This window comes from Danio rerio, chromosome 22 (assembly GCF_052040795.2).
Source record: "Danio rerio strain M-AB ecotype USA chromosome 22, GRCz13ab, whole genome shotgun sequence".
Classification (NCBI taxonomy): Eukaryota; Metazoa; Chordata; class Actinopteri; order Cypriniformes; family Danionidae; genus Danio; species Danio rerio.
In genome coordinates, this window is record NC_141042.1 from 27,380,558 (window position 1) to 27,399,085 (window position 18,528).

Sequence of the window (18,528 nt, forward strand, 5' to 3'; positions counted from 1 at the left end):
TCAAGCCTGACAGCCGTCTTCAATCAGTTTCTTTGCAAAGCTCTTCAGCTCGTCACATTTCTTCTGCAGTGTTGATCCACATTCAGACTCATCTGGCCAGCGCTCAACCCACGTTTCTTTCCCAAGCGTATACACATACCTGAGAGCAAACACAAGCAAATGATCAAATATGAACCCAAATAGATATATAGGTGAAGTCAAAATTATTAGCCCCCGTGTATATTTGTTTCCTAATTTCTGTTTAACAGAAATAAGTTTTTTTTTTTCAATGCATTTATAAGCATAATAGTTTAACGGACTAATTTCTAATAACAGATTTCTTTTTATTTTTTATTTTCTAATATTTTATTTTACTAGATATTTTTCAAGATACTAGTATTCAGCTTAATGTGACATTTAAAGGCTCAACTAGGTTAATTATGGTAGGGTAATTAGTCACTGTATAACAATGCTTTGCTCTGTAGACAATCAAAACAAAATATTGCTTAAGGGGGCTAATAATATTGACCTTAAAATAGTTTTAAAAATTATAAAAATCGCTTTTTTATCCTAGGGAAAATAAAACAAAGAAGAAAAAATATTATCGGAAGTACTGTGAAAGATTCCTTGCTCTGTTAAACATCATTTGGAAAATATTTGAAAAAAAAAAAATTTTTGTTATTAATAATTTTTTGTTAATAATTGTGAATTATTTATAATTATTGTAAAATGATAATAATTATCAGGCCCGTAGCCAGCCTGGTGAAAGGGATGGTTCTTTTTTCTCAAAATGTAGACTTTTTTGCAGTTATTCAACTCATTTTCTCTATTTAATTATGATGTTTAAATACTCCAATAAGTGGCGTTTTAAGCACTAATTTTAGCTGGATTAGCTTGTTGTATCCTCCATTTTTGATGTACCAAAAATATTTCCTAAAGATTTATAATAAACAAATATAAAAAAAGAGCTTCACAATTTTCTTCTAGCCTTTCTTGAAAATTTATCTAACAACATTAGCCTAATTAGTATAAACAGCACAAATCTGTCGAAGGCACTAAAAAAAGGTGGAAAAAATATTTAAAAACCTTTATTAACATGGCTATTTCTTAAAACTGCGCCTAAACATTTTGATAACACTTGACTTCATCAGGGTAACCTGATGTAGCTGCAGTTTTAAGGAACAGCCATGTCAATAAAGGCTTCTTATTATTTTTCCCATATTTTTTAAATGCCTTGGACTGATTTTAATGTTAATTCTGATGAATCCCTTACACAAAGAGCACTGACACATAATTTAAGCTACCCCTATAAAGTTTTTTTGTTTGGATTTTTATATGCAGCCTAATTAGTATTAAAATTAACTTTAATAGGTTGCTTTTGGTGCTTTCGACCTTTTCATTGGTCTTTTTTTTCTCTCAAGAATAAGGTTCAAGATTTAAAATAAAAGTTAGGCTACTTGTAAAATGTTTTTTTTAACAAGTCGGTCAATGGTGAAAGTTGACTTCACTTATGTCATATTGTGCGTTTTCTTAAAACCTTCAATGGGTTATTTCCACAATTGATGATGATATTGCAGTCAAAATAGGTCAAATGAGAATATTGTGGCAAATATTCTAGACCAACGGCAAATTCTTGACCTTTGTCAGTGGGGGGCGGGGGGATGGGTTTGACTTTAACTTTATATGTTATCATTGGTATTACTTTACTTACTTGTTGGACACTGTGCTCCCTGCATTCCAAACATCAGTGATCGGCCCAATGACCAGATACTCCTGACCCTCTTTCAAATTAAGCCTGGTCCTGCAGCTCGCATGAGAGAGGAACATCCTCCTCTCCTTCTCATTCAGACCTTCCTCCGTCCCTAAAAACACAATATAGACATGAGACCAGGGCACATATAAAATAAGAAAAACAGACTAAAGCCTGTATGTATGCTGTATGTTATATCCATAAAGTTTTTAGTACATTAAAGAGCTTCAAAAGTTCTTTAAAAAAAGAGTTTAAAATGTGGGGTATTACATAAGAAAACACAGTTTAACACTTTAAAATATGATTTACCATTAAATTTAAACCCCCACCCCCCAAACACGTGCATGTCAGAGCCATGGAGATCTCTTTGTATTGCGCTGAAGCATGTGTGAAGCCTTCAGGTAGATAAATAGCACAGTGACAGACAAGAATGAAACTGATTTCCCTTACTAGAGTGAGCACTTTCCCAATGATTATTTGATGTATTTGTTGTGGAGTTAATTCAAGCCTTTCTGCATTGATGAGTCACACATAATGTCATTATAAAGTTTGCATGTGCGCGCGCGCGCACACACACACACACACACACACACACACACACACACACACAAACACACACTTACACACTCACACACTCACACACTCGTGCACACATAACTTTGTTCTGCTTTGCACGGCAAATGTGACAAGACATACGTTAATATCCACTGCTGTATGGATATCTGTTGTGTTAATGTAGAAAATAACCCTGATTTAATGTCCAGGATTGAAGCGTCTTCTTTTATAATTGTACTGACATGCAGCTGTGTACAGCGATTTTACTCTCTTTTCTTTATGACAAACATGCACATTTTAAAAAGGTTTTAAACTCGTTCTTGAGGTGCAGATGATTACAGTGAGCTGAACAGATCTTTTAATCCCAGTTGCTTTGCACACATCCTGTCACGTGGATATGATTATATGGGTGAGTGGGAAAACAGCACTCCTACGTCACATTGCGATCAACCTCAAAATGGGAGGGATCTGGATCCTACTTTAATTATTGTGCTTATATCACACCAATTTGACTGTGGACACACTATACCTTCACACAGTTCTGTCCAAAAAGTTTCCAAAAGTTGATTTTCATCATAAAATATGACTTTTAAAAATATTTTTGTTATACTAAAATAAACTTAAGAACAAATAATAATTATACATGAATAAAAGTCCAGAAATTTTAGATCTACGATATGTAAAATTTACAGTAAGGCTATGTAAGACAATTGTAACTGGTTTGTGAATAAAAATGTGTGAGGGTGACAGGGAAATGATTTTTGGAGCGATACTCGAATGTTGTGTAACTCATAAACAGCACATTATTTTCCCATTCACAAATACAGACCTTTCTGGACGATTTCAGGTAAATTGCCATGAAAAGATCATGTGTGAATGGGCCCTTTTTAAAAAAATCCCTGAAAAATATTTTCGTCAATTTCCCAGAATGAGAAGTTTTTAGTTACTTGTGAAGTCATTCGAGTAATTTTATGTCAATTTACAGGTAGTACTGTAAAAAAGGTATGTCTACCTTTCCTATTCTCCAATATATTGTTCAGAATAACAAGGAAATAAGTAGTACATAATTAATTGCTGCCAAATGGCAATTTCATACCTCCATAAAGTGCTAAACAAACATACCTTCTTTAATAACCTGCACAATCTCCATCTCATACTGGTAATAGTGACTCTGGCTGATGCTGATCAGCTTGACTCTGTAGGCTGAAGAAAAGTTGCTCATTGACAGGAATAATAAACAACAGTAATTTACTCTGAAGAAATATTCACCATGATGTAATCCGTTGCATACAGCAGCATTCCTCTGCTCTTTACCAAAAAATGCGAAGTCTTACTTCATTACACAACAGTCACCTGCAAAGGAAGAATTTATAATGTTTCTGGATAAAAGTGAGACATTAAACTGAAAACACAAAGAGACTGACCCTGCGAGCAGCGGCACACGTCGCCTTCACAGATCTGATCCAGCTGCTGTTTGTCTTCAGGAGGAGAGTAGAACCTGCTACAGCTTTTATCTGCAATAAATCATATAAAGTCACAGTCAAGCCTTTAGTTAACATAAAAATAATAAATGCAAAAATATATATATATATATTTCAGCCAAGAGAGGCATTGTCAGTAGAGTAGAATAATAGAATCATAAATATCTCTGCAAGCAGGAACATCCAGTTTAATACTTTAGAGTTTATATTAGCAGTACCAGTGCTTAATTTGAGCCGGATCCTGTTCTGGCAAATGTCAGATTTTCATGTTTTGTGTTCTGATGTTTATTTTAACTGATCCGGCATTAACTTTTGCTTGGTGAATTTCTGCATGTGTGTGTGAGAGAGAGAGAATGTAAACGAGTCCGAATGAAAAACAGCGAGCAAAGCTGTGTGGATTGTGTGTGCGTGCACATACATAAAGGTAGTCACTTTCGACCAATCAGCTTTCTTACGTTTACGATCACTCTCATTGGTTAGTGATTATTGTTTCATGGGCATGGCATAGTGGGCTACATAAATAACATTTGTGTTTTCAAAATGCCAGAGGCAGTCAAGCATGTATTATTTTTTTGAACCACGAGTAAATCTGACAATGAGCCTGATCAAAAGAGATCTTGAGAAGATGAAACTGCGCCGATGGATCAGGATAGCGGGAGACAGAAGCAAAGGGATCTCAAGTCACAGAGTAAGTCATATTCTCCTGGCACATAATAGTGAAGTGAACTGAATGTCAGTGGTGTTAGTAAACTGAAGAGTGATGTTTATGCAGTTTATGTTTGTAGCTACATGTTTGTTTGCTTTTTCAGGGTTAACCCATACCGTTATATTGCACAAAATAATTAAAGATTGTTCAGAAATTTTATGCCTTTCTTTCCGCTGTTACTCAGTAACGTCATGTTCTAGGAACACTGAAATTGTGTGGCAGATGTCGGTCATGATAACTTTAATTTCCTAATTTTGTTGATCCATTTACAAATGAAGCACTGAGCAGTACCACTTAGCAAACATATAAAGCATATTAAAGTATGAACCTTTGTTGTAGTACTGGTAAACTTTGACTGTGGAAGGCTGAAGGAGCCCCACTTTAAATTTCTGATTGAGTCTGAATGAGATCATTTCTGCCTCTTTGTTGGACACCTGTGCGGGACATCACACAAAGACAGATATTCAATCATGCATTCATTTACAGCATATTAACAAGACATCTAAGTCAAAAGTTCTTGTTAGGTTACCTTGAACAGGTGAATAATGAGGGATCCTCTGTCGCTCAGGTTGTCCACCACTTGGAAGTTGTTGATGTAGCGATCCACTGAATTTGTGAGCTGAAAAAGTCATGGCAGATGTTCACGTCTATAATGCTGGGCTCACAATTATACCAAATACCATTAATTAAACATATGTCACAGTATTTATAATCAGCAATGACCTTTTTCTTGATGTCCACTATTTTAAAAGTAGCTTGTCACAATGCATTATAGGATTGCCTTCTTTATTATACATGGTCTGATGCTAAATTTGGCCAAACTTAGAGGTGAACTGCACCTAAAAGGCTGTCAAGGTTCTGTATACAATGCAGAATTAGCTGCTGTCACTAATGTAATGTCACACGAGTTTGGTCTTACCAACTCTAAATCAGAGTTTTCGGGTTCAAAGCCTGTAGGCAGGCCGATGTCCAGAATAACCATCCTCACTTGACGTTCTTCCAGAGCCCTGTGTAGGTGAAAATTGGAAAAATATAGGAACCACACAATGCTAACTTGATTTATAAAGCTGTCAACCCGTTTAGAAGTGCTTACCTCACATTGACATTGAGTCTGAAGGACTTTTCTACATCCGATGAGGTTTTTTCTAAAAATGGACAATAGAGTATTGGTGAAATCTATCCAGTAGACTTTTCATAAAGCTACATGGCAGAACGATGACATGAACACAAGTATTGTCAAACCCACAGTCAATCCAGTTGGAAAAAAGAAGTATCAGGTGACTAAAACCAAACATTTCTAACAAAAAACTCATTCCAGGGTGAAGAATTTCTGAAACCATGGGTATAGTGTCATCGTGAGGCCACTACAACTAAAGTTTTCACCCCATGATGTCAGAGGAGGGAGAAATCCCTTTATTAAAATACTGTGAAAGTCTGTGAAAGTTACATTATTTCTAAAAGAATCAACAGTTCATAAATCCTGCACTGTACATCTCGGTATGGGGGAAAACACTGCAAACTTTTATGTCAACTCACCATTAGTCTCAGCGATGGAGACGTCCAGCTGAAAGCCGTTGCATGTGCTGTTCTCATACACATCAGGAAGCTGATGGTAAACCGTCACTACCTATTACACATAAACGATGAATTATATCTCGATTTTTATATTCTAGTTCAAGATATTCTTGGTAAACATTGACATTTAGCACCTCCAAAACACCCTTGCCGTTCCCAGAAGCCGCCACTGAGAATTCCTGATCAAGAGGGACCTGGAAGACATTAAAAGTGTGTCATATTTCATACCAAACTTGTCTTTGTCTTCAAAAAGGAATTCAAAAGATGGAACATCCATAAACTCACTCGTGAAGAACGGGCCACATAAGCCAAGTTGGGATTGAAGGTCCAGCGAACATCACTCCGACCAGGAACGCTGAGCTGAACCAACAAATTGAGGTCTGACGGAGGAGGCCTCTTCACTAGATACTCAGACAGGGCCTGAAGAACCACCATGGTGGACTGATGGAGGAATATGATCATTATATGAAAACAAATGAACCACAACTACACTACTGGTCAAAGGTTTGGGATGAGTAAAGAAAAGTTGCTTAAGCAACATTTTTACAGAACAGAAATCAGAAAAACTCTGGAGTGTTAATGAGGTAATTATTAGACTTTTATCACATAATAAAAGTACAATTACAAGTACAAGCCTGTTCTGCTTACCACAACTGCATTTATTTGATCAAACGTGCTGTAAAGTTGTGAAATATTCTTACAATTTAAAATAACTGTGTTCTCATTTTTTCATTATTGTTATTTAAAACAGAAGTATCAGCATTATTACTGCAATTGTCAGTGTTACATGATCCTTGTAACACTCATATATATATACTATACACACAGAGACGCATTATAAAATGTCTTTACTTTCACTCTTGGACTATTTAATGCAGGGGTCACCAAACTTGTTCCTGGAGGGCCGATGTCCAGCAGATATTAGCTCCAACCCTAATTAAACACACCTGAACAAGCTAATCAAGGTCTTACTAGGTATGCTTGAAACATCCAGGCAAGTGTGTTGAGGCAGGTTGGAGCTAAAGCCTGCAGGGACACCGGCCCTCCAGGACCGAGATTGGTGACCCCTGATTTATTGTGTCCTATAAACAAAAGAAAATACAATACATTTTATTTTTAGTTATGAATGGTACTGTATAGGTTGTTTTCCCATGACATTATTGATGACGCACGAAATTCAGATGGAGGGCAGGAAGTGATTCTTCTACATAGGAATCGCTATAACATCAGAATGTTTCTGTTTTATGTTGTTTATAATTGTTTAAATTAGTTAAAAATAGAAAAGCCGAACAGCTTTTATCGACTTGAAACGTTTTAGCTAATAAAAAAGGAGAAGGTTTAAGAAACTGGCTGAAAAACGGAAGAAAACATCCATATGTACAAACTTTTTCAGAACACAATCCGTTTGACAGCACCAATAAAGATTATACACAGGCCTAGCTATGTATAGAAATATGCTAATGTGTTATATAGAAATCAGATACAAACACAACCACACTTATACAAAATCCAGGAGGATATAAATAATCCACCCTGCCATGTTATCGCTGCACTCGAATCTCTGACTTGTTGTGCAATAATCCATGTCTTTACCAGCGTTTTGGCAGAATAATCAACCGTAACATCAAAATCAAGATCCATGGCAGCAGTGAATGTTTGTTGATGCTAAGTTCATCGACAAAACAACGCTTTTGTATGCTTTCATCTGTTATTTCGTGATGTCTAGAAGATATTCGCAGGTGGAAAAAACTAGTAAAGTGTTTAACTCTTTGTTAATGAATGCTTAAGAATACTGTAGCATAGTAAACTGATATTTTGTGGTAAATATTGTAATGTTAGTGTAAACTGTGGTGCATTGTTATTATAACGTAGAAAACTGAAGCCTATTAAATAATTTGTTTATTACTACAGTTGTGCTGCACCACAGCAATAATATAATTACTACGACAGTTTAATTTAAGTATGCGTACAAACACTATAGTATTCACTATAGTATTTTTTTTTTTGATGTAACGTAATTATACAGTATGTACTGCATTAATGACAGGCAAATATAATTTAGTATAGTAAAACTCTGTCCTCTTAATGATATAAGGATTAGGAAACACTTCATTTCAATGGTCCATTTGAGTATTAGTAGACTGTCTGCTTAATATCCCTTGATACTGCTGCTAAACAGACATTTAACTGACTATAAGTAACTTTGCAAGTACAGTACATGTCAACTTACACTAACCCTAACTTCAACCTCACAGTCTACTTAATTGGCATGTAGATGCAATGTAACTTAAATTCAACAAACCGACAATCAAAATAAAGTGTGACCAAGGATCATGCCCAACTTATGTGTTTTTTTCTATTTATATCTCTTGTAAAATATGGTATAAATCGCAAAAATGTTAACTTTCCTCTGTGTTTCCCATTCAGATTTTTTACTTTCTGCCCTCCATCTGAATTTCATGCGACACCAGAACCATTTGATTGAAAAAACCTATACAGCCTAACCATTTCCAACACTGACAATAGTAATGAATGTTTCTCAAATCATCATTTTAGTATTTCTGAACCAACCTTTTAAACCAACCTTGTTTAAATCAACCTGCAGCCCAAGATCGGTTACTCACTGAAGATAAGCAGGGCTAAGCCTGGTCAGTACCTGGATGGGAGACCACATGAGAAAATAGGTTGCTGTTGGAAGTGGTGTTAGAGAGGCCAGTAGGGGGTACTCAACCTGTGGTCCTAATGCCCCAGTAAAAGTGAAGAAGACATTATACTATCAGTGGACGCCGTCTTTTGGATGAGACGTTAAACCGAGGTCCTGACTCTCTGTGGTCATTAAAAATCCCATGGCATTTCTTGTAAAGAGTAGGGGTATAACCCTGGTGTCCTGGCCAAATTCCCCTTAATCGGCTCTTATGATCATGCCTTCCCAATCATCCCCATCCACCGAATTGGCTGTATCACTGTCTCTCCACTCCACTAATAGCTGGTGTGTGGTGAGCCCACTGGCACCATCGCATCATCCTCTGGCTGCCGTCGCATCATCAAAGTGAATGCTGCACACTGGTGCTGGTGTGAAGAGACCCCACCGCCCCTCACGATTTTGAATCGCTTTGGGTGTATGGCCATACACGATAAATGTGCTATATAAATACACACATTACATTACAGAAATACAATTTTTAACTGTATTATTTGGTCATATAAATGCAGCCTTATTGAGCAGGACAAGCTTCTTTTAAAACCCCAAACGTTTGACATTTAGTTTAGATCATTCATACAGGTTTACTTCACCTGAGTAGAGCCGTATCCTCCACCAATGCCACGGTGCTCATTCAGCCATCGAAATGGAGCTTCTGCCTCTTCCATGTGGCCACTTTTGATCAGCGCTAGCAGTGCGTAGCCTGTAGCTTCCAGTGTGAAAAAATAATTGTTTGAATCAGGCCAGTGGGAATGATCTGTGGACAGACAATAAAGTATAATGAGAAAGAGAAGATGACATATTGTGTTCATATTTGTGCGTTTAAAATGTAAGTACCAGGTGAGGCAAATTTGAGCAACATGCTCTTCACGCAGGCGTTGTTCGATACGGCTAGCGCGTAGCATGCTATAGCTGCTGTATATGGCCTGGTCAGCCGGGAGAAATGCTCTGTCAGATACCCTGCTGCCTGTCTAGACTTATCCTGTGGAGAAAAAAATACACTGAATATGTAAAAAAGTATTATTATAGCCAGTACAAATAGTTTTGGTCTTGTAGATGCATAGTTCATAGGCCTGGTAGAATGGATCAGGGCTGTACTTGTTTACGTATTTAGACTATTAAAATAATAATATATATTTTTATACACTTCTGGACCTTAAGATGATGAAAAAAAATGAATTGTTCAAATTATTTTAATGAACAATTATTCAATTTATGTATTTAGCTAATGTCTAAATTATATAATTAAACATTTAACAAAAAATAATTATTCTAATTATTTAAATGAGCTGTTTAATGTAGATATTACTTGTTTAATTTAGCTAGTGTGCTAATTATTCTAATTATTGCAAATAGTAATTACTTTAACAATCTAACATAGCTTAATGTCTAATTTAGCTACAACTCCATTTAATTTAGCTTCTGTTTTTCTGTTCTTAAACCGTTCAATTTAGCTACTATACAAATTATTCAATTCATTTATCTTTATTTTATTTAGCTTCCACTTTATTGATGCTTTAGATTTTGTTCAAATTATTGAATGTAGCCAACTAGCCATGTTTAAATGCTGATATTTTCAGCCATTTTAACAAGTGAATAGTGCAGATACCCGTATGTTGACTTCTTGATCTTGGCAAGTAACTTTATCTTGTGCCTCTGCTAAAGCAATGAGTACAAATGCAGTCAAAGATGCTTTGTATTCAGATCCCCGCATAGCTCCCTACAACACAACACAACACTGTGAGAAAACATTCAGATAGTGTTAAGCTGCTTTGACACAGTCTACATTGTAAAAAGCTCTATAGAAACAAAGATGACAATACATTTTGATAATTATGTCACAGTTATTAAAGGAACACTTTAAAACAGACTCACCTTGACTTAAAAAGCAGAATTTTACCATTTTGGAATCAATTTAGCTGATCTCCGGGTCTAAAGGGAACACTTTTATCCTAGCTTACCTTAGCATAGATCATTGAATCAGATTAGACCATTAGCATCTCACTTAAAATGGCCAAAGAGTTTCAATAATTTCCTAATTATAGCTTGAATCATCTGTAGTTACATAGTAAGGCCGACAGAAAATGAAAAGCTGCTATTTTCTTGGCTAATTTGACTAGGAAATAATATACTCTCGTTCTGGCATAATAATCAAGGAACTTTACTGCTGTACCATGGCTGCAGCAGGAGCAATGTTATTATCTAGCACGTAGCCATATCGGCCAAGAAAATAACAACTTTTCATTTTCTTGGTACACAATGTAACTACAGAAGAGTCAAGCCAAGAAAATTATCAAAATTCTTTGTTTATTTTTGAGCGAGATGCTATTGGTCTTATTTGATTCAATGATTTATGCTAAGCTAAGCTAAAAGTGCTCCCGTCAGAACCGTAGATCAGCTGAATGGATTGGAAAATTGTAAAACTCAAATGTTTACCTCTAGGATATTTGAAAAATGAGGCTAAAAAGTGGAGTGTCCCTTTAGTTCTTACCGTCATACTGGTGTCATAAACAGGATTGTTCTCTTGAAAAGTTCCATCATAACCCTGTTTATTCTTGAGTAAATAGAGCAGAGGGCCACACAGATGCTTCTCATTGACGTTAATGAATGAATGCGCCATGGAGAAAACCTTCACCACATACGCAGTGATCCTGACAGGGCAGAGCAGAAAGACACATGAATTCTGAGAACGTTTCAATGTAAAGCTGTTATTATTCTTGTGTCAGTATCAATACCATGTGCTGGTGCCTTCATTGGCGTAGGGAGGGTACGAGTCGTCTGATTTTTTGTAGTTAAGTTGATTTTCATAACCTAGAAAATATTTTTTTTTTAGGAGCACATTAATAATATTAGAGATGCAATAAAATATAGGTAACACTTTAGTTCATGTACCTTTTCTCACTATAAACTATTTGCTTATTATCTATCTATTATTATTATTGTTATAATATTGGCTGTTTTGTTTGTACTTATAAAGTACATATTCTGCATGATTTTATTTCACATCCTTAATACATATCATTTATCTAAACCTAACTACTACCTTATTAACTAAGCAGCGAATCAGGAGTTTGTTGAGCTAAAACTCATAGTTAATAGTTTATTAACAGCAAGAATTGTACCTTCGATGAAATGTGACCAAACTTTTTGTAATAAAACATTCACAAACACAATTTTATTTCAATATAAAAAGTACACTAAGGCTATTTTATTGCTCTGCTTTAAACCATATCCATTAATCAAATAAGAGATTAAATAAAGTCTAAACAAAGATTTGAAAGGAATGCTATGACTGCAAAAACTTTTGTTCCTTTTCACACTGATATTTACAGGGACATATTATTGACAAAGTCACACAACACCAAATAAATACAAAACACAATGTTATTTGTAGTCCAATATATTTGCTCATTTATCTATCTTAAGTTTTCTACCATGGTCAGTTTACCCAATAGCTCACATTTTACCCCTGGCTTTTGAGTCTGCAACTATACTGAGCCATCAATATATCCTCTTTTTTTACTGTAGGTCTTTATATTATGTTCATGTTTTGGATTTTTATTTTATTTTATGTTGTTACTTTAGTTGTGGACCAAGGTTAGACCAATAGTTTTGGGTTTGTTGTTATTTTTAGATGTTTTTTTTTTTTTTTTCGTTTTGACTTTTAGTTTTCAAATTCAGTTAGTTTTAATTAGCTTAAGAGGTAGATTTACTAGTTTTGATTTTTTTTATTTAAAAAATTGCTTAGTTTTATTTTAGTTTTAGCTTCATTTTTTGGTAAATTAGGATATTTGTTAGGTGCAAGACTCAAAATCATCAGAATAAATATTGTACAATAAAAACTCAACCAAAGATAGGCTACATTTTTTTGATACAAGAACACTACCATCTACCCATCCTCTAATTTAAATACAACAGCCCACAAGATAGCAGCCTTAAGTACAATATGTGTGCAAAGGATTTTTTATGACAATCTTCCTAGGTTTTACTGAACATATTAAAAATATGTAGTCAGCAATCATAATTTCAGTCAGTTAAAACTTTCTTACAATTATGTTTTGCAACCCAACTGAAGCATGATTCACTTATTTAAAATCTATTACGAGTTCAGCAGGCTGTCATGTAATGTTTGCGTTCGGTTCACCATCTGCTAAATCAAGCATGCGCAGTATTATCAGTTCACCGCTTCTCAAATCTGATCTCAGTGTACTGTTCTTATAACTGAATAACTCAGTATAATTTGGTTTATTTCCAGTCAGAGGGGTATCAGGAATGTAAAAAGTAACTTGTTTGAGAATACATGTTTAACATTACTGAAGACGCAAATCGTTTTAAATGATTCAGTTCGATTTGATGAACTAGTTCAACCGGTTAAAACCGGTTCAGGTTAAAAATAATGAGTTGTTCACAATCCCTAATACAGAAATAAAACCAATTGTTTGGCACAAATTTGTTAAATAACAACTTTTAAGTGTCTGCTTGGGTCGTATTTAATGTCGTCACCGTGCTGCTGTCATGTCCAGCTGTTGTTTTAGTTGAGGGAGCAACAGCGAGGATGACTGGAGGAGAACCGGCTTGATATGGCCAATGGCATCAGGATTACTCGGAGGTACCGTATGGGTCAAAAACCAGGCTGTGCAAAATAGATTTACTTCTAAAAGGCTTACAGTATGTAATAAATATATTTACAAAGACTAAAACAAAGGAAGTTTTTGCTATAATTTCATTTCTTTTTAGTTAATTTTGTATGTACACAATACAGTTTCAGTTAGATCTAGTTAACAAAAAAAAAGAAAAAAACTCTTGTTTTTATTATTATTTTAGTTAATGAAAATTATTTAAAAGTTTTAGTTTTCGTTTTTTTGCTTGTATTCGTTAACTATAATAACCTTATAGTGTACAGCACTTTTGACAATGTGCTGTTGTACTTGTGATGCAGTGCACTCAAATTCAAGTCTGGTGAAGCACGTTAAAGCAAAAGAGATAAAAGCTATATAAAATCAAGGTAAAACTATGTGGTCACAGTCCACTTTTCTCTTATGTTCAAGGGGAGCTGTATGACGACCGTGGACAAAAAAAGGATGGTACAATAAAACGTACACTGAGTAATATATTTCTGAATTACAAAAAATGTAGTCAGCTCCCTCTAGTGGATTTATCATGTGAACTGTTCAACGAAACATCCCTGGACCCATGTATTTTGCGCTTCACAAAAATGTTGGCTGGGTTGAAACCGGAGTAATAGGTGCACTTCCCTTGTTAAGAAGCTTACACACATAAATTTTGAGTAGTGGCATCATTTGTATCTAAAAGAAACAAAGTTCATCCCTGTTTGCATGTCATTGCACCTTTCTGTATGTATTTGATGGCCTCTTCTCTGCGACTGATTCCCACAATCTCCCAGTCTGCACTGCGGTCCAGGTAATGAGCTGCGATGAGGGGCAGAGTGATTCTGGCCAGGTTCTGCTCCACACAGCCTCCGGGCATCCGAATCAACGCTGCTAATGAGTCCTCCTTAATGGAGTTATCAATACTGTCTGCCAGCAAATCACCTGGAGAAAATCGTTTTTTTTTTAGTGCTGGGAAAAGATTATTTGCGATTAATCGCATACAAAATAAAAGTTTGTTTTGACACAATATATGTATGTATTGTATATATATTTATTAAGTATGTGTGATTGACACACATACATAAAAAAAAATTAGTACATGGATATATAATTTGTATCATATATTGTACATTTTATATCTAAATACAAATATTATCTCAAATATATGTATGCTTGTGTTTAGTGATATATGAATCATAAATATAGACAGTACTTAAATGGTGTTAAACAAAACTTTTATTTATTTCTGCAATCTTTTTATATCGACATACAGATCAAGACTTGATGAGGGGAGGAGAAATTTAGCTTTCAAAACATATTATGAATATGTTTTAATAAAACTTCATACCTCTGACATTGACAAATGTTTCTGGTACAGATTTCGGCACAACAGCATCCAACTGCAGCTTCTTGACTTGAATCAACTGTTGCCCAGCTTAGATACAAACAAATAATAAATCACAGACACAGGTCAGAGATCACTAAATGAAAGCATTTCATTAACTGGTTAAATTAATTCACTGATACCTTACACTGAAGAAATGTGGTGTTCAATCTTATTTGAATAATAAATTAACATATATGTGACCTTTTTGTGTACTTTTTTTGTTTGGATTTGTTTTCTAGCTGTACACCTCACGTATCTTATTCATTTTTATTACTGTCTCCAACTGTATCTGTGTTACCTGTTCCCCTTTTTGTCTGTGGGGAAGCTTTAAGGAATCATATCAATTAATAATCAAATTATATCAATAAAGGCTTTTTTTGAGTGTCTTGTACTGACTTAAACATTTTTTTACTTTTGTTGTTTTTGATGATCAAAAATAATAATAAAAAAATGACAACACATTAGTTTAAGTCACAATTCACGCTAATAACTACTGGCTCATTGCCTGTCAATTCATTTATCAATTTTCCTCTGGCTTAGACCCTTTATTTATCTGTGGTTGCCACAGCGGAATGAACCGCCAACTCATCCTGTATCTGTTTTACACAGCGGATGCCCTTCCAGCTGCAACCCAGCACTGTGAAACACCCAAACACTCATTCCCACACACACACACACTCATACACTACGACCAATTTAGTTCATCCAATTCACCTATAGCGCAAGTCTTTGGACTGTGGGGAAACCGTAGCACATAGAGGAATCCCACACCAACATGGGAAGAACATGCAAACTCAACAAAGAAATGCCAACTGACCCAGCCGGGACTCGAACCAGTGGCTTTCTTGTTGTGAGGCCACAGTGCTAACCACTGAGCCACTGTGATTTGCCTGTCTATTATCAATATAGAAATTATTCATAAAAAAAAAGGATTTATTAGCTCTAATCATACTCAATAACAAGGCCTGCTTGAAATCTGTGCATGCAGAAATTCGCTGATTTTTAGCCCATCATCAAATCTATTTATTTACTTGTGTAAATGTGTGTACATTTATATGTATTCAGTTTTTAAACTCTTTTCAGCAATATTATTGGCTAATATGAAAATGTTAAAATGATTTTTATTTACAATACAGTTTGTAAAGTAATATTTTCTGTCTTTTAGTGGATATATTATACGAGCTATTTGCTCTGTTTACAAAATAAGTGGATTGAATTGGATTTGCATTGTAAACATAAAAGTTAAACGTTAAAGTTTTTTTTTAATTCAAATATTACGTTTTTGGTAACGATACTCCCATAAACATGTACAACATTCTGTGCAGATATAGTAAAAATGTATATTTAAAAAATAAGTTTACAAAAATAAGTAACTAATTAATAGTTTCTTGAGTTGAAAGTCTTAGATAATAGTTTGGTAATAGCATGAAGTGTGACTTAAAAATAAAGTGTCACCAAAAACATTTTTAACTTTAAGTTTTGAAAAAATGACACCAGTAGTTCACAAAATACAGCAAAACAAAATGTTTTACTCAAGCACATAACTATAAATGGTAAATCCAGAGAATTTTCAAGGTATAACTTTTTTATAGCCGAAATGATTAATTTTAACAGATTTATGTGTGTTGAGCATTATTTAAGACGTTAGCACCTGTCATACTTAATTGTGGGGAAAACTGGATCATTTTGAGCTTTTGTCAGCTAATTTCATGCTTCCTGGTTTAAAATAGTTAATGAGGCAGGATCAAAATCGGTGACGTAGCGCAGAACTACAAATGGAGTGATGACATGTTGATTTCTCATTATTATTCATAGCTGAGTTTCTTGTCCAATGAGAAGAGCCTGCTTCTTAATTAATCATGAGAGCACATGCATTCTGAAGGCAAGGCAACTCCTGCCAGGTGGTGAGACCCAATGACTGGTTGAGCATGGCACCCAGTATTTAGCCGTTCATGAAGGGCCGTATGTGTTTGTTTTCATGATCCACTGTGTTTGTTGCATGTTATTCCCTGTTGGTTTGCAGCAAGCATTTTTGTAAGGACAGCTGTATGAGAATTGGAGAATGGCGAACTTTGTCCTTTATCAGTTGAGTTTGTTACCATTCAGACACATCGCTTATATCCGTGCTGCTGTGTTCGCCTATATTTAAAATTCTCCTGATTACCAGTAGGACTAATGGTTTGAACAGACACGGAAACAGACCTGCTGTACTGCAATCCACTGTGTCTGCATTCAGACCCTGGGATTGAGGAAGAGGGAAGTCTTCCTCATTTGTAGTGTTTACATGATTATCTTTATAATGATATAACAAATTGTGGTTGTATGTATATGAAATTACGAATAACATATGTAGCAGGGCATTACATACAATTTATTTCTTTACATTTTAACTTTGTAAACTATAAAATCATGGGTCTCCTCACAGTGCGTCTCATTTGTGACAACAGTTGTTTGCTCCCCTCTTTTTCCCCTGCTCCATTATGAAGCATGTTTTGAAAAAATTCTAAGGTAGACTTGAACCAAATGAGGGGGTTTCAAGTCCCTTTAATTGTGATATAATAATCACACTGATGTTTGAAATATTTGTCATTACATGATTAACGTTCATTAAACTCCAGTCTCACCACTGCCTCCTTTCTCTGATGGGTTCAACACAAAGCTCCTCACTTTAAGTGTCTGAATGCCTTCAACCTAAAACACACACATAAAACCATCAGAAACTACACTGTTACACTGTCTGAATATTATGCCAAAGACCCAAAACCACACTATTTTTAATAGGCACTCACTACTACGCGTAGATTCTTCTTCACTGCATCTTGACCCATGAATGAGGCAGCGACAGCAGTGACCTGTAGAGGAAGCTCTCCTGTTTTCAGAGGGATGATGGTGTATGTAATGAGTTTAGAGGAACCAGCTGCTACTGTAACCTGCTGTCTGTGCTGTCCCGTATAGGCCACACTACACATGTCCTCTGTCTTCTCCAGGATCACCATCACCTGCGAACACAAACATCAATCAGGTTATAACTAGGCACGTGGATGAATGATTGAACATTCAATCAGTAATTCATTATTCGCAAATTAAAAGACATCATTTGAATTTCACACAAAATTCTATTTGCTGGTCGTAAATGGAGCAAATTTATGATAAATATTCAACACGCAAACTAAAACTTGCTGTTATGACTTTTCAAGGTGTACGCAAATATTCAAACATTTGATTTACAGTCGTTTGAGTAATCAAAAACACCATTTGAATTTACAAAACGTCACTTTGCTGGCAGAAGTTGGAGTAAAAACATAAATATATAAAACTAGTAGCTATAACTATTATGCCTTTGCATGAAGGGAATATTTAAATGTTTGCTCTGCAATTATTAAATGAACATTTAAAAGCATAATTCTAATTTCATGAAATGTCACTTTGTGGGCCTTAAACTGAGTGATCCAATGATAAATATTAAGTGCACAACATAAATCTTGCTGTAAAAACTAAAAAGGGTCTTTATGAATTGTCAAAAAATTTAATATTTGCGCTGAAGTAATTACTTGAATTATTTAATAGTAATTACTTATTTGAATTTTGCAAAGTGTCACTTTGTGGGCCTTAAATAGAGTGATTCAATCATAAACGCTAAGTGAACAAAATACAACTTGCTGTGAAACCAATAAAAGGTCTTTACGAATAGTCAAAAATTTTAATATTTGCTCTGAAAGAATTAATCGCAAAATCAAAAATCTTATTCAGGGTTTCTACAGGTTTCATCAAGTCAAAATAAGAT

At 35.0% G+C, this 18,528-nt stretch overlaps 2 protein-coding genes across 2 annotated transcripts in view; both read right to left on the reverse strand.

The window, feature by feature from the left end:
• Positions 1-3,506, reverse strand: LOC147838533 (complement C3-like). The gene is made up of 3 exons (XM_087304832.1): positions 3,407-3,506; positions 1,691-1,841; positions 1-139 (listed from the first exon to the last, which is right to left on the reverse strand). The coding sequence occupies exons 1-3, from the start codon at positions 3,504-3,506 to the stop codon at positions 1-3; spliced, it is 390 nt and encodes a 129-aa protein (XP_087160958.1).
• The window catches only part of LOC147838534 (venom factor), a 44,323-nt gene continuing 29,201 nt past the window's right edge, over positions 3,407-18,528 (reverse strand). The window contains exons 22-40 of the mRNA XM_087304418.1: positions 17,534-17,743; positions 17,369-17,435; positions 14,706-14,792; positions 14,096-14,299; positions 11,483-11,558; positions 11,239-11,398; positions 10,357-10,467; positions 9,585-9,729; positions 9,341-9,504; positions 6,332-6,487; positions 6,181-6,240; positions 6,008-6,098; positions 5,565-5,616; positions 5,391-5,478; positions 5,001-5,090; positions 4,800-4,905; positions 3,709-3,798; positions 3,554-3,637; positions 3,407-3,487 (exon numbers count right to left, since the gene is read on the reverse strand). Of these exons, the coding sequence (XP_087160544.1) occupies positions 3,615-3,637; positions 3,709-3,798; positions 4,800-4,905; positions 5,001-5,090; positions 5,391-5,478; positions 5,565-5,616; positions 6,008-6,098; positions 6,181-6,240; positions 6,332-6,487; positions 9,341-9,504; positions 9,585-9,729; positions 10,357-10,467; positions 11,239-11,398; positions 11,483-11,558; positions 14,096-14,299; positions 14,706-14,792; positions 17,369-17,435; positions 17,534-17,743 (1,980 nt within the window). The 3' untranslated portion in view covers positions 3,407-3,487; positions 3,554-3,614. The remainder of the gene's footprint in view (positions 3,488-3,553; positions 3,638-3,708; positions 3,799-4,799; positions 4,906-5,000; positions 5,091-5,390; positions 5,479-5,564; positions 5,617-6,007; positions 6,099-6,180; positions 6,241-6,331; positions 6,488-9,340; positions 9,505-9,584; positions 9,730-10,356; positions 10,468-11,238; positions 11,399-11,482; positions 11,559-14,095; positions 14,300-14,705; positions 14,793-17,368; positions 17,436-17,533; positions 17,744-18,528) is intronic.